The sequence below is a fragment of the Podarcis pityusensis genome, assembly GCF_964106645.2.
Source record: "Podarcis pityusensis genome assembly, chromosome: 8".
NCBI lineage: Eukaryota > Metazoa > Chordata > Lepidosauria > Squamata > Lacertidae > Podarcis > Podarcis pityusensis.
This window is the reverse complement of record NC_138033.1, coordinates 55,315,448-55,331,911: the sequence shown is the minus strand read 5'-3', so window position 1 is coordinate 55,331,911 and position 16,464 is coordinate 55,315,448. Positions and strand designations below refer to the sequence as shown.

The 16,464-nt window shown below is 40.8% G+C and overlaps 1 protein-coding gene across 5 annotated transcripts in view; it reads right to left on the bottom strand.

Annotated features, from left to right (window-relative positions):
- The window catches only part of CYLD (CYLD lysine 63 deubiquitinase), a 33,974-nt gene that overhangs the window by 7,035 nt on the left and 10,475 nt on the right, over window positions 1–16,464 (bottom strand). For 4 of the 5 annotated variants that reach the window (XM_081018143.1, XM_081018144.1, XM_081018142.1 and 1 more), the window contains exons 5-16: window positions 15,751–15,846; window positions 13,883–13,999; window positions 11,530–11,909; window positions 9,181–9,346; window positions 7,980–8,121; window positions 6,267–6,389; window positions 5,405–5,496; window positions 4,064–4,130; window positions 2,558–2,690; window positions 2,356–2,464; window positions 663–781; window positions 266–482 (exon numbers count right to left, since the gene is read on the bottom strand). In XM_081018143.1, the coding sequence (XP_080874269.1) occupies window positions 266–482; window positions 663–781; window positions 2,356–2,464; window positions 2,558–2,690; window positions 4,064–4,130; window positions 5,405–5,496; window positions 6,267–6,389; window positions 7,980–8,121; window positions 9,181–9,346; window positions 11,530–11,909; window positions 13,883–13,999; window positions 15,751–15,846 (1,761 nt within the window). The remainder of the gene's footprint in view (window positions 1–265; window positions 483–662; window positions 782–2,355; window positions 2,465–2,557; window positions 2,691–4,063; window positions 4,131–5,404; window positions 5,497–6,266; window positions 6,390–7,979; window positions 8,122–9,180; window positions 9,347–11,529; window positions 11,910–13,882; window positions 14,000–15,750; window positions 15,847–16,464) is intronic. The other variant, XM_081018145.1, reaches the window with a different exon arrangement.

Below are 16,464 nucleotides of genomic sequence, written 5' to 3'. Positions count from 1 at the left end.
TTTGAAGGTGAGTCTCCCTAGCTCTAGTCTTGACACTCACTACTCTATTTCAAGCTTATTTTTATTATATTCTGGGTTGCTATTAACTGCTCATTCATATTATTAAACAGAGAAGGTTCACTACGTTAAGTTTAATTCAATTTACACTAGTGGCCAAAACTGTGGAAACCTTTTGGAGAAAGTGTATTTCCGAGGTTACGGTTAAGGTTACTCAAAGCTACATGAACCCCAGAGAAAGGAAATGAGGCCAATTGAACAGACGTACCATCCCGATCAGCCATGCTGTCAAAGAAGAGCCAAGCAGAGTCTCCCTTGCCGTATTTAACGAAAGCCACATAGTGGCTTGTCTCTATACAAAGAACGGCAAATAACTCCATCTTCTGACAAGGTATGCAGCCGTGTCTCCAATCCCAGTCTGGTAGATCTTTAGGGAGAGACACTGGATTGAATTTATGACTCTGCCTTTTGGGATGAAGGTGAACCTGTAATTGACAAGGAGGGTTAGAATAAGTTTTTTGCAAGGTCATCTTCTGCCTTACTGTTTTTCAAAGGAAACCAAATCTCACAGTTCTCTGAGAAGGCACCCACTGCCCCTGGAGAGATTCCTGGCGCTGAGCTCTGAGCAGACACCAGTCCCAAGACATTCTGAAAGAGTAACTTACCTGAGTGTTGCAGGTTTTGCAAAACTGCTTGATCTTCCCAGCAGAAATGTCGGTATCCTCGTAGCATTCTCGGCATTCATACATTGCAAGTCCTCCACAGATACGGCACTGCCTAGGAGCTGTATTTAGCAAGATGAAACTATCAAAATTGTGTATGAACAGTGGAAGCAGCCATCCCTTCAAAGCTGTGTTAGTCAGCATGAACATGTTAAGACAAACATAGGCATGCCTTAATATAAACAGGGGGGAGGGGTGCTTTTTATAGCAAATCATGATTTTGTGTACAAAAATTGGGGTGAAAGACTTAACACAGTTTGATATACTGTTGAAATCGAACAAGGCAACACTCCTACACTCCAACACTGGAGTGATTTCTCCAACACTGAAGCAAAAAGAAAAGCAACAGCCCTGTTTACAGCACATATATTTCACTCATGCACGTTTATAAAAGAAATGCATCAGTGAAATAAATCTCTACTCTGCAGACACAAACCATAAAGAATTCCTTCAGTTTTAAATTCATGCAAAAAACACACCAACCCTCATGGTTGGTTGAGGGAAGGTGAACAAAATGGATAGAATGCTTCCATTCATAATTTTGATGAGAAAAAGAAAATACTTTTCCAAAGGGCTACACACAGAAAATAAGCTCAGTTCTTCTTCTATTTAACAACTGATAAGCTGATGGAGAAGAAGAAGAACCTGAAGGCCCCCAAAGTACCTCTGAAACTTAGCAGAATGGACAGGATGGGAGACTGCTAGGGAACTCCATATACACCTAGAGTGAAGTACTTGTGACTCGCTAGATGTTGCAGGACTACCATTTCCTACAGACCCAATCAGGTGTTAAGATCAGCGGAGAGACCCTATTGGTCATTTGACCACTCCCAAAAGCTTGAAGCGGGGGGTTAGGTGGCAGCCCAGGAAAAGGTATTATCGGTGGCTGCCCCTAAGTCGTGATACTTCCACCCCACAAATGGCATCTTCATTATATAGCTTTTGGTGAATGCTGAATAAACAGCACTTTATGCTGGCTTTTGACACTTGTTTTATTTCATAAACTTTATATACAACTTGACTGTAGAAAAAAACACCTCTACGTGTTTTTGAGGTGCATATTTTTAGAACCCACCTTATTTTTGTGATTTTAAGTTGTTTTAAACTGTTTTTTCATGTTGTGCTTTAATGGTTGCAACCCAGAACCTTAGAGCGAAGAGTGGATAATAAATTATAGCCAGCATCCCTGTTTATCGGCCAGGGGTTAATGGGAGTTTAGAGGCCACAGATTCACCAGTCCTGCTGTATATGTTCCAAGTTTCCTGACGGCGGGTAAGACTACCAGTGTAATAAACAAGGTCTGGAAAAATGGGTCCAGTTTTTATGTATATAAACGTCATCTATCCTGACAAAAAGAGAATGAAGGCAGAAGGCATTGTGGTCAAGGCTGGACCACCCCTAAAGCCTGTCCACAGTCAACCACCAATATGCTGTTCTCCTAATATTTTGTGAGCAGAATGTTAGACAAAATTTCTGTTAATGGAAATAAAATATGCCAAATAAAATATGATTCACGTGGCTCATAGCACCACCAGTCTGTGCAGTAGCCAAACACCACCAAATACCAGAAGAAATAAAACTATCTCTAAATACTCTATGATCAGCCAAGGTGTCATGAACAATATTTTATGCTCACTGTCTTCCAGTAGGTCTGTGATATTTAATTCCAGTGATGGAAAGATTTTGTTGAACATTTTGAAGTCCTTTCCAAATCGAGGCATCTGAATAATCAGACATGAGGGTGCCTAGCAAGAGCCAAGAAAAAAATGCAGCTGTTTTAGTGAAATTATATATCCAATGGGTAAAAATTTTATGAAAGCAAATAATATCCTCCAAACCTCTGCAAATTTCAAGTTGCTGTTGATAAAAGACCATTCCAGTAGCTGCTGAATTGTAGGAACTCCAACCTTCTCATTCTTGTCCATAAAAATCTGATAGAAGTAGCAGTCTTGAACCTTTTGACCAGCTGATCTAAGAAAAGAGAGTATTTTCAAAACAGATTTTGATAAAAAATGTTAAGGCTTAATGATGAACAAGAGGACATTTAACTATTCTTTCATCCATTTGGACAAATGTGTTCTGTTACAAAAACAAAAAAATAACTTTGGGAAAGAGTAAGCATTTTGTAAGGCAATTTAAAAAAACAGAGCTGGATCCAGATTATGTTAGTTGATCTCAAGTCCCATTGTTTTCAACTGGATTTAAGTCATGATTTGTCACATTGTGGGATCCAAGTTCAACTAATTTAGTCTTAATCCAACCTTCTTTTCCTACATGGGTGTTCAAGACAGTGTTTAAATCCTCTCAACAGATTACCACCGGTTTGTCAGCTATGAAGTTCCAACTAAGAGATATAGAAATACCTGTTGGATTACCTGCGTTTCAGTGTTTTTTGACAGCCCTTTCACTATTATGTATCAATTAAGACCATTCATAACAAAGCGAATACAGTAATGTTGACTCCCATAATTCTGAAATGAATGTTCAGTTATACAGATTGTAACCGCTGTTTAACAAGGGTCATTTGTACCCAAGCAGATGTACTGCTGAATCATATTTAATACTTAACAAGGGAGAGCCGGGGAAGGGAAAGTTTGCATGACTGTGAAGAAGGAATGGATATGAGAGCTTGTGCGGGCATCCCAAACACTCGATATGACAAGGATGAAACTAAAACTGCTTTATATTTACTAACTTGCCTGGTAGTCATAGCCAATCAGGAATTCAATGCAGGGGAAATTCAAGCTACTAGTTTATCAGGTGAGCAACTTTGTGTGCTTATTAGGCAGAGCTAAATTTTGGGCCCAGTGTGAACATGTATAAAAAATTGGATTGTATACAGTACAACACACAGACACCCCTCCCAAAATCATAGCAATTTTTGGAACAGGGGTGTGTGGGGGGGAATCCTCAATGTCATAAACAGTAGTACAAAATCTAAAGAGATACACAACTAAAGGCCCATACACTGAAGACCACTAGTTACTAGATGCCCCCCCCTTTTTTTACTAGTCTGCTTTTAGTGACAGGAGGGGCTGGTGGTGGGTTTTGTTATTTTTTTAATAGCAAACTAAATATGTAGGCTGTGATTTTACAAGGCAGTCATGGAAATGCAGGGGGCTGCCAGAAGGAGGGGCAGAGTGCTTAGTCCTGCCCCCCACCCGGAATCCTGTAACCCACTTGCCTGTGTAAAGTTCCTTGTTGCCTATGATCACCAGGCAAAGGATTAAGCTCAACTCAGTTTTCACAGCATTTCCATCATAAATTGATGTCTCTGAAAGCTCATGTTCCTGGAAGTCCGAAACTTCATTTTGAAACATGACTTAAGCAGAGGAATATTTTACCTTATTTTTAACAGTGGCTCTACTCTCAAAATATGATGAAACAAAATATTCAAGAATTCTTCAGGATCTGGGGGAAAAGAGAGTTGTATATCAAACAAAGACTAATATGTAAGACCCAAATAATTTTAAAATAAATGTTCACATAAAAAATCATTTTAACCAAACTGGCAAAGAGCAGGGAGCATATTTTATAAACGGTTGAATACAAAAGGATTTATAAAAACAGTTAAATAGTCAAGATTATCAAGACTCAATTTCTCCATTATCATTCTAAAAAAAAATACAAACTTAGCTGAAACTCTCCAATATTCTAATGACATTATTATGTGCACAAAAAAAGAATATAGTACATTAACCTAGCTATATTAAGCATTAGCCACCTCATACCCAACATCACTCAGGAATTCTAAGCCGAAAAACCCCCAGCTGTTATGAAATCATTGGTTGAAATAAGTGCCATTTCAAAATATTCAAAATGGCACCCAATGGTATCCAAATGATTTCAGGAACTTTTGTTGCAATATCTTAAGACGTGTCCAAATGCATAGCTAACAAACAACTTTCCAAAACATGTAGTGGATTGTCTCTAAAATATGCTCTTAAAAAGCCATATAGCCAGAAATATAGTATAAGCACGGTATCAGAGCACAAGAGAGTTAAACTAAAACTTTGAGGGCGGAAACAGAATGGGTTGTATCCAATCAGGTCATTCCATAAGCACAAGGACTGCGCAATGGAACCTCCCCCTCCTCTTCCCACATGCCCCCTGCACCAATCCCAAACCAGCTCTGGAGGACTGGGGAACCTCCAGAACAGATTGGAGGTAGGGTCAGACAGCAGGAAGGAGAGGAATGAGAAGTTCTGTTGAGCAAATGGAAATCCTAGCACTATGTTGGATCCACCGCTTCCTGATCTTGGAGACTGTTCTAAAGCATAATAAATAAATAGAAGCATATTTACATAAACGTATCCGCTTGCTTTCTATAATAGCTCCTGGAAAAATACATTAATTTAGTCAGGAGCATCATGTTTCAAACTTTTCTGATCTAACTCTGAAATGGGTGGTATTTCAGATTTTTTGCTGATAAATAGTAACGTTCTGAGAGTCACTAATAAATTTGGCACCAGCTCAGAACCATCTCTCTCAATATCACTCACAATTCAGAACTTTCAGTTTGTAACCGAAACACCCATCCCTATTCACTCCCTTTCCCTCACCAATGCTACAGAGTTTGGTAAAGCTCAAATAAAATTGCATTTTATTTTTGGTAATCCACTTTGGGATATACAATGAAAAGCAGTATATAAACTTCTTAAATAAAAAGAAATAAATCAAGTTACCTTTCTCTTCAGAGGTAAACCCTGAAGCTGCTTCCACTTTTTCCAGGATTTTCCTCAGCTTCATTATTTTTGTTGCACACACATATCCATATCTAGAATAAAAAGATGAAGAGTCTGAGGAGAGAGAGTAATGGTGAACCTCAAAGGGATATGGAGCTTTAAGGTGCATGGGGATACACAGAACTGGCAGAATGGGTAACTATAAAACTTCCTTGTTTCACACATTAGTAGAGCAGAATGAGAACAAGCAACAAAGAAAATGCAAAGGTAATGGGCTCTCAGTTTCTGAGCCCCACATTTTGAAGAAGTACATAGGTTTTCTGAATTGAGGGCAATGCAGCTATACTCAGAGCCAACTTGTTTCGAAGCCTCCATACATATTCTGAATATATGCAACATTCTTCCAACTGCTCTTCTAGGAATGAAAACAAAGGGCCCTTTCATTTTCTCATTGTACTCATCCCAGCAGAAATGATATTGAGTTCCACATCAGGAATGCCACACCTTGCTGACAAAACCCAGGGAGCTGGAACTATATAAAAAAAGCAGTATGGGTTAAACAAGAAAAGAGTTGAAAGGGCTAGGTAGAAACTGGGGAGGTTGATTTAGCAAAGTCGTTTCCAAACTTTCTGCTTTCAAGGAATTCTGCCAAAGAAATACCTGCATGTTACATAGGTTTCTGGATCACGCTCTAGGGTGCAGGCCACATATCTAAGCCTTCACCATCTGCCTGTATTTGCTAATAATACACTTGGCTCTTCACCTATCTATACATTGTACAGGGAAGACTAGAAATGGTAAGCAAGGAATACATTTTGAAAACTATTGAAAATTTTGAAACAATTCATTTGCCCGTACTTACATTCTGAGAGGATTGACTATCTCTGTCCGCAGAAGCTCTTGAGTTTCACTGTAATATTCTACATCGTTTTTCTCTTTTGGTCTGAGCAAGACTGTGTCCAAAACAGAGCTGAATGCAAACAGGCTGAAAGAGGGGAGAAGCTAATTTCAATCTGGAAACACAGCAACAATAGAGGATACCCTAAAGCTGAGGTGCTTGTGAAGGGCATCTCACTCTTGCATTGCCACTATGGACTGCTGCTACTAACAGAAGAAACTAGAACTATTCCTTACTGCCAGCAAGAGGATCTGAGTTTTGGCAGGGAATTGTTCCAGTCTTGCCAAAAGCTGAGGCTACTATGCATACTACCTTACACTTTACAAAGGAAGTTTGAGCCACTTTGCATAGTATACAGAATGTGAACTCTACCATCAAATATTAAAAGGAGCAGCAAGTAGAATAAGGAGCAGACTAGAAGTAGGAAAGATGAAGTTAGCCAATTTTGATTGAAAGACATCAGAAGCATACCATCCCTCCCAGTTTCTCGAGGGGAAAATGCAAGCTTGCTGCCAGGGTGAGATTCAGCCAAAGCTGTCAAACAGCTGCCAGAAGTGCAATCCCACTCTCAAGAGATTATGATACTCAATACGACTGTCATACAATGAAATGAGGGCCTTCAGAGAGGGTTTTTCCTTTATTTTTATGTTTGTTTATTGACAGTTTTATGGCAGAGAACTCACAGTCATCTACTTCCTGGAGAGAACAGCTGGTTAAGGGGCTGGCTGCTACATCACAATTTTATGTGATCTAGCAAGCAGATGTGGCTCTGCTACCACCACCCTACATGAAAGTGGAGGGGAAGAACTCTAAACCCTACGGAAAGTTTTAAGCCAGTAGCACAGGGATGAGGAATCTGCAGCCCCCCAGATGCTGATGAACTCCCATCATCTGTGACCACTGGCCATAAGGACCAGGGCTGATGGGAGTTGTAGTCCAACAACCTCTGGAGGGCCACAGGTTCCCCATCCTTGCTGTAGAAGACAGTGAGACAATGACAGGGAAGGATCAGGTGCTCTCCAACTGGTAATGTAGATTGTGTGCTTTTTTGCCTGGCTGCTATTGCTACTCTCATGTTTGCTTGTTTTTTGTAAACATGTATTTTTGCGTTATTGAGACAGGTGTGTTTGCTGTGCCAAGGAAGCACAACAAATCAGAGTTAATTTTGCAATTTCTGGCTACTTCAGACTCCGCTGTAATGGCCATCTATCACAAAGAGCTAGGTATTCTGTAGGTGCAATATAAATACAGAGGCTGGTCGTGTTACATCCCATACTGTGGACAAGGCCACAGCAGAACCCCAGTAGTGTCACCTCATTTGATCCCTTCACAACCTTCCCCATGGACCTTCACCTGCCACTACTTCCTCCTCCTCATCCACTCATCCAGCCATGCAAGAGGCAGTGAGGTGCTTCCCAGCCTCCCCAAAAAGAAATCTGACACAGCAGATCAAGATTAAAGCATCAGGAAATGGCTTCACTGAGAAAATCACCCACACTGAATTCCTCACCTTTCCAGGTCAAGCTACTTTCAGTGAACTCCATTCATTGCACAGCAAAGCACAATAGACGGCTAATGTCACTCTACTGAACTTTCATCTGAAATATTTGCGCGGTTTGTTGTGCACTCATGTCCTTTCCCCTCATCTAGGCGTTCAAAGGACAGCTCCTTACTTACCAGAACAAGGTGGAATCCAGATAGCAGGAGTTATAGTGACCCTGAATTCCTTTCTTCTTTCCAATCATTGTTTCTAGACCTTCTTTTTCCATTTTGGGGGGAGTGTTTTCTTCAACCACTTCACTTAGGTAACCCCCAAAAGCTTAAAGACAAAAGGTTGAGAGTAAGCAAGGGACTCAAACTCCTTCGTGGATCCAAGAGTTGCAGCAGCAAGGGAGAATGAAGTGGCAGTGTTTGTCCTTGGAGGAACTGAGAAGCAGATGGTGAGGCCTCAGGGGTTCTTTGACTGGTATGGCTTGCATAGAAGTAGCTACCTGCTCCTCCTCCACCACCTCACTCCCTTGGCTTTGGCGGTTTAATTTCTCCCACGTACACAACCAAGCCATATCTGATCATCCTGCCTCCCTTTGCATCTGGATGTTCTTGCAATTTTCTCAAGTGCCTCCCCCCACCAGACTTTTTTGCCCTCGGATAGGGCAGGGGGCTGTGCATCATGAAAATAACTTCTTCCAACACAGAACAAAGGTAACCTGCTAGCAATAACAAACCAACACTGAAGATGCTAGGGTGAAGTTAAGGAGGACAGTTCATACATGTCAAAAAGCTCAAGTGTCCCAAGCCTGTAGTACTTTTCATCTTCAGTATCCATAAAAAACAAGGATCTAAAACCACAGAGGCCATCTTTGTGCTGATCCTTCCAAATACTAGCTATAACTGACACTAATTTCAAATATACTGCAGATGCCTTAAGTGTAGGAAGCAACAGCATGAAAACTAGCATTTCTTTTACAGTCTTTTCTTACTTAATAAAGTCTACTGGTTGCCAATTTGCTACTGAGCCCAGTGTTCAACACAGACATATAAAGCCCTACTTGACTTGGGTCCGAAATACCTGACAAAGCGCTTTTCCCCACATCAGCCTGCCCGGATGCTGGAGCTATTGTTACCGTCCTGGGCTCCTTCAGGATGAAGGGCAGGATGGGAATTTAGTAAACAATAAAACAATAATCTGCTTGTTCGAGAGTTTTTCATTTGTTACCCATTTGAAATAGGTTTTGTTTTGTTTTTAAAAAACCTTTTGAAGGTGGTAACTATAAATAAATTGATATGGAAATGTATTAAATTTACTCCTAATCGAGAGAGACTTAGTTTTACATGGCTAGATAGAAATAGGAAACAGAGGGAAAGAAAAGAGCAATACCTAAGGAGTTGCAGCGTTCAATCTGGTTGGACACAGGCTGCAATGAAGCAAATCTGGAATCTGGCCTGCAGCTCTTCAACTTAACGAAGAGAGCCTTCTTGGGTGCACAGGTAAAGTATCGAGTTCCTTTAAATGTTCCATCAGTACAGCCTGCACATTCGTCTTCCTGGAAAAGGCAAACAGGCAGACTTACCTGCCTTAATGGAAAAACTAACACATGCAGCACCTTGGAAGCTATTCCTTAATATCATATTTGAAGCACCTAATAGTTTTTTGGCTATGAAGCCATGATCTGGGTGCAATCCTGTAAGCATCCTCCAGTCTCCCCAAGAGCCTCTGCCGACAAACGGCCAAAACAAATGGCAGTCAAGCAACAGCAGTGTTTGACAAGGTTGCACTGTGTGTGCCAAGTCTGCCATATCAGCTCTAAAGGGTTGACCTGATTAAGCCACAGCAACATCATGCTAAAAGCCACATTAAGCAATGCCATCTTCTCTGAAAATTCTATTTACAAATGTAAAACTATTTTGGTGGGGAAAACCTAAGTCAACGGAGAAAGAGACCACCTATCTAAACACTCAAAACTCATGGACAGCTCAACATAGAACTGAAAATGCAAATTTAATAAGGCATTTGGAGAGAGCAAATCCAAGTGCTTTGTGTACCTTTTGAATAGATAGCTCAAAACTTTCATTTTTAGTCTGCTAGCCCATTGTAGGTGATGGGGGGAAATGAAAATATGAGTGCATTCTATTTTTCACCACCCCAATTTTTCCCCAAGTGTGATGATGGATTGTTCTGCTTCCCTCCCACAAAACACATCAGCCCACAGCAAGTTCCATGGGGAATTACTGTATGCAAAGGTACCAACATTTGTTTAGCCATGCGGGAGTTGAGCATGCATGCTATTAATTCTTAAGTGCAATGGTTTTAAGGATGCTGTGCAGTGCAATCTCTCTCTAATGTCAACATCAATTCATTATGCCCAAAAGTTTTTTTGCCACTTGCTAAGAAAATAGCTTACTAGCTAATACAGCAATACATATACAAGCAACAGGTTTCAACACCAGTTTACATTTCCTGTTGTAATTTGGTTCTTTACAGGGAGAAAGCAGATACTGAGTACATGTAAACTATGATAATTAAACAAGTTTTACATTGCGAGTGTATCCAGCATCTAAAATACTATCATCCTGCTGGTATTTAGTGGCTTTCAAACAGTTTCAGGAAGGAGAAGGTCCAATAATGGCAGAGAGGCTTCTCTGGAAAACAGCTTGCTTATATTCCCCAGCAATATAAAGCTACAGAGGGGACTTGGCAAGTGTGCCTTATAACATGCCCAGCTGATGCAGGATGGCAGCAAGGCCCAACAGATCTCACCAGTACCCTGCACACACACTTCTTGAATGCCTTTTCCCAGAAGCTTCTGCAGCATGCAAGGGGTTCAATGTTGATGTGGAAAGGGATCCCTCAAGTAGAAAAGTTTTTAAAATGCAGTTCTTTAACCTAGAATTCCTGGCAGAAAGCACTTCCTTTGAGACTGTCTTGCCACATGAACAGAAAAGGTCAGACAACTCCAGGTTCAAGGCCATTAAACAAGGCAAGAATCTCAGCTTTTCAAATAGTCATGGAATCACTGAGTGTATGTACACACATACACACTGGATCCATACTATTCCAGCTGCTCATTCACCTCTTTATCACTGCAAGTGACCTGGATACAGTATCTCCATGCTACTCTTTCCAGTCAAAGCCAAAGGGGCAGCACGGAAAGGAGAGGTGCAATTCTGCCACTTTTCTGCTTGCCTGGAAACACAATTGTTACTTGCCTCTGTCAAGGAAGGCAAGAGGTAAACTGAACATCTATTTGAAGAGGTAAGTGGGGCAAGGTAAATCTGTGCTGTGAACCACGCTACAACTTTTCACACTGCTAAGAATCAGATTCTACTGACGCCACAAGTTTGAACTACAAAGTTCAGCAGAACAAGAGCCCTCTGCAGGTGTCGTCCCCCTCCCCACGCAATTACCAACCTTTTTAAGGGGAGTGCTTCTGTGTCCCACCCCACCCTGCCAACAGCCCCCAAGCCTCTGCAGCAGGGAGATGTTTCTGTTCATGAGGGCTCCACATGCAGTTTAGAACTATGATCTGGAGGACTGTGGAAGTGGTGACTGCGATTCAGAGTCGGCAGGGACAAGAAGCACGCCCTGCTCTCCCAATCGCTATGTGATGGTAACTGCGCAGAGGGGAGAACACCTGAATAGGGCTCAGGTGTTTCTTAAAAGAAAAGAAGAAGTAGCTGGACATAAAATGGGCAGGAGTGGCAAACTTTTGAAACGAACGTTATTTACCAGTTCAAGCCCCGCTAGCACTTCGTTGACTCCCGGAGGCTGCCCAATCCAACGGATTACTCCGTAGAAAGGTGGGTTCTCTTTTACTTCCGCCAAGGAACCTGCTTCTAGCCCATGCATGTTGATGGGCGCTACCATCGGCGGTGTGCTCTCCTGGGTGGCCCCTGCGTTCCCCTCTCCAATAACCGACTGTACAGATAAAGAGAGCGGACTGTGTCCAATAGCATTGCTGCCGCTGGACATCTTAGTCAGACTGAAAGGCAGGGAATGGAATCTGTTTTCGGCAGATAAAGTGTTCGTTGGGGGAGGCTGCAGCGGCGGCGAAGAGTGCCCAAACCCAGTAGAGGAGTCGTTAAGGGACTTTGCAGAATCTTCAGCAACTGTTGAATTGTTTTTAGAAAAACAGTAAATAAGCATATGAATTAGAATAATATTTATTAAGTGTCTGAACTAATGCTGTGTGCTTTCTACACAAAAGGAGTAAAATATGCATGGCATCTATCTCTTGCACTAGATTCTATTCTGAAAGAATGACCTACTTATATTTAAAACAGCATACTCTGGCAATTGCTCAGAAAAAGCCAAGCGAGATGAGGTAACAAGGGACAGGCATTTTCCCCATCATTTTTTCCAAGGGAGGGATGGGGGAGAGAACGAAAAGACTCAGGCTACAATCCTATACACAGATTTATGGGAGTAAGCCCCATTGGACATAATGAGACCTACTTCCAAGTGAATATCTATGCTCTTACTCTGACAGAAATCTTCAGAGGAAGCAGAAAGATCAGAAGGACATCAGATTTTTCTTTAATTTGCCAGTCAACAAAACTGATGAATGTTTAGCTGCAATGTAAGGATGTTACTTTAATTACAACTAAAGGAGTGGTTTTTCTACTAAATTCTATGAAACTGGTGTTCTTGCTACCAGTCTTCTGCGTTGATCCCAACCTGCACTGAATGTTTGTGTTTGTTGGGGTTCTTGCATGCTTTCAGTTCATGCAGGCATCAGAAGTACCATACAAGTTTGGCCTTTGCTCTGTACGAACTGTACGTACACCCTATAAAGCTTTCCTCCAGTTTCCTCTCCAGTGCACAGGGTTCCTATGGCAGACGGGTTCTTCAGGAGACAAGCTGGCACGGAAAGGGTTCCCTGAACGTAGAAAGCGTGGAGACCACTGTTCTGTATTCTTCAAAATGTAACTTCCAGGGTGCATTCTGCATTTGTGTTGGCAGTTTATTATTATTAAAGAAGACTATTGGGCAACTCATTAACTACAATCCCATATGCGGAGAGATGGAAAACAATGCATTTGTACTACAGATTTACACTGGTTACACACTACTAGCTTAACTGTTGTGGCTTAAAACATTAGGAATTGTAATTCAGCACAGCTAACAAGAATTCACTTAGAAAATACTGTTCTCTTTCCTCCATCCCCAAATTACAATTCCCAAAGTTCCCTGGGGAGAAGCAAACCTAGCATGTGTGCAGTGTAAATGTTCTCAGAAAAAGAAAATGAAGGAACTGGGGAAAACATATACAACAGAAAGATTTAAACTGAATTTCATGATGCATGTTGACTTAGCTGGGTCCTGTGTCTGAAAAAAACTGAATGCTGCCACTCTGTAATGGAAAAGTCTGTAATTCCAAAATGTAAGTTTGCACGCCAACCTAATTCTAGCAAAGGCAGGACCTGTCAACTCAGAGGTTCCAAATAATAAAGTCACCAACACTATCTGAAGATATGTAAATAAATCATGAGTCAATGCTCAGCATATGAGATCACAAGCTGAGATAGTGGTAAGTTACTATTTATAAGCATCTTGCATCCTGTGCCTACAGTCTAATAAGAAGACTAGGCTCAAATGTGCACAGAATGTAGCCTAAGGAATTATCTATTATGGCTGAAAAGCTCAAGTTACTATGTGAGATGTGCCAAGTAAAATGCCTTGAGTTATTCAATAAACTTAGGCCAGGATCCAAAGAAGAAGGAAAACTAACATTGTGAGCCCACTCATTTTTCTCAGAGCCCCCAACCATAGCAAACTGCTTCAGAAAAAGAGGGCAATTTTCAAAAGCAGTTTGTACAGGGGTCAGCTGTGCAAATGAGACAGTAAAATAAATTCCCCTGGGCTAGCACCAAGCCCCTCATGTGAGCTTAAGTAGCTCTTTGGATTCTGGCCACTACACAGGATAATAATACACATCTCAACTGAAGTAAGCCCTTTAAAAAGTCTTTTGTTAGGGAGTACACACAAAATGTGGCCAGAATAATCTGAAGGCAGTATATTTAATCATCATATAATTTGTTATTACGCCTGTGATCAAACTTAATGTCTAGTCTCTCATTACCTTCATCAATACACCATGTGTTTTTTGATTTCATCTGTGGTTGGGAATCTACTGAAGAGCCATTTAAAGTGTAGAAAATTTCTGATCTGTTTCTATTTCCAGGGTCTGAGAGTGCACCTAAGACACAAACCATGTCATAAAGGAGACAAAGGGGAGGAAAAAAACATAAAAAATGCTGCATTATGGAAAAAAACAAGCCTTACAGTCCTTTAAACCAAGTCTTCCTGCTAAGCTTATTAAGAGTAGGGTCTGTAAAAATGTCATTACCAGAGTCTAACTTGTACAACTTTAAGAAAGAAACCTGCCAATCATCTGGTCCAATCTCTGCAACAAAGGTATAACCCCCTCGGCACCCATATTGTTAATGTTCTCAGCTTGCATTTTCAAGCTACACAGAGAGAACCTTTCAAGTTGCAAACTATTAACTGTACCTCTTTAACCTCCTCCATCTCCAATTCAGTGGAACTCTGTTCCCTTTATTACTTGCAGGAACAATTCAAAAATATGGAGCTTTCACTTCAGAATGTTTACTTCCAAAGGAACGTACATGGAGGATTTAATTGGCCACTTTAGGTTAGAATTACTTGACCTTTCTGCTCTTAGAGAAGTAGCTGTCTTTAAGATGCTACAAGGTTTTGTGGATTTTTTTGCTGCAATGGGATGAACACATTTCTTAATGGATCAGCTTCTGTTGATTCCTCCATAAGGTTCACACATTTGATGAAATGGACTCTAGCCCACATAAGTTCCTGCCATAATACATTTAACAGGCTGCAAATTGCAGTAATAACCACTTTTAATGCTTTCCAGAGCAATGGAACAAAGTGCTTTATCCGTTTATTATCTTTATTTGTTAAATTAATATTTCACCTTTCCATCAAAAGATGCTGAAGGTGACTAACAAGAAAAAATACAAAGCTTAAAAACATCCCTTAAAACCAACACACACAACAGCCAGTTGCCCAAACTGCAACTTTTACCTTGGCTATAACAGTCAACTTATGAGGCTAAATGTTATGTCTGAATAAAAGTGTATTTGCTTCCCAGCACAAGGTCATCAGAGATGGGCTAGTCAGGCCTCCCTTGGCAAAGAATTCCAGAGTCTAGAAGCAATCACCAAGGTAGCACTCTCTTGAGTTACCAACGGACGTGCTTAAGATGTTGGTAAGACAGGAAGAGGGACCTCTACCAAAGATCTAAAAAAAAACCCAGGCATGCTTGAATAGGAAAATACGGTCTTTCAGGTATCTGGTCCCCAAGTCAAGTAGGGCTTTATATGTAGCAACGAGCACTGTGTATTGTGACCAGAAAACAGTCAAGTAACCAGCAAAATTGTTGTAGCATGGGAATTACATGCTCCCTATACCTAGCCCTGGCCAAGAGGCTGAGCTGCAGCATTCTGAATCAGCTGATTTCTGAACACTCTTTAAAGGCAGTCACAGGTAGCGTGTTACAGTAATACAAACAATATGTAACTAAGGCATATGTCACTGTGGTCAGAGCCGACTGAAACCAAGCAAAAAATTCTACTTCCATAGCCATGTGTAGGCTATTCGTGCACTCAGTCTGGGGGAAGAGAAATCCCTCCCACAGTTTTACAAAACAAGTGCAAGACAGGAAAATCCTCAGAAATGTTTCACAAGACGTACAATCTAACCTCCTTTGTATGCTAACTATGCAAGCGAATGTAGTATCTTGTTACACATTCCACTTATTGGGGAGCCACTGTTCTACAAAACATGTGGGATCAGTTCTGTGGAAACCCACCTCTGAACCCACAACTCCAAGGGACTGCATGTCGCAATTCTCATGTACAAGGACAGTAGAAATACCTGGCACTTTGCTAAATAGTAGTTGAGTAAAAGTACCTGTAGACTTTGGCTTACTATGATTGAATCCTTTGTCACAGCCACTTCTAGATGTAAAGGCAAGTTTGGGAGGTCTCCTGTCTTGAGACACAGCCTCTAAAATAGAGTAGAAGGTTAAGATATCTTATACCACCACACAGTACATAGTATAGATAGCATTAGCTTTAAAGCATCAGTTTAGTACAAAATAGACGCACCTTTAGGATATAAAGCAAGTCACAGTAATACTTGTGAAATCCAGAATTTCTTTCAGATAGTCATTTGGACAAAACTAATCAGTTGCAGGAACACTCACATAAGTAGAAACCAAAATAGGGAAGGCAGCCTCCCTCGGGACCCATACAAAACTGTTAAATAAGGATGACTATAGCTATTAATATATACTTTTTAAAACACAATGGGACATCTAGCCTAGCCTTTTTTTTTCTTCCAAAATCTCAGGGCATAGCTCCGTTTTACTGACACTGAAGCAAAAAAGCTGGATTTGCTCTCACAGAAGTTTTAGAATGTTTCCTCCCACACTGCACCAATCAATTATGGTGAACCTTGTAAAATGCTGTATTGAGAAATAACGCAGCCAAAGAAAAATTCCAAAGTGATCACTGGCTTCATGTTATGGTAAGTTTATTTGCTTCATATGTGGTTTGGAAGAAGCAAATACTTATCAAACTTAAAAAAAGATAAAAAGCCCCCATCACTGAAACTTTTTTTAAA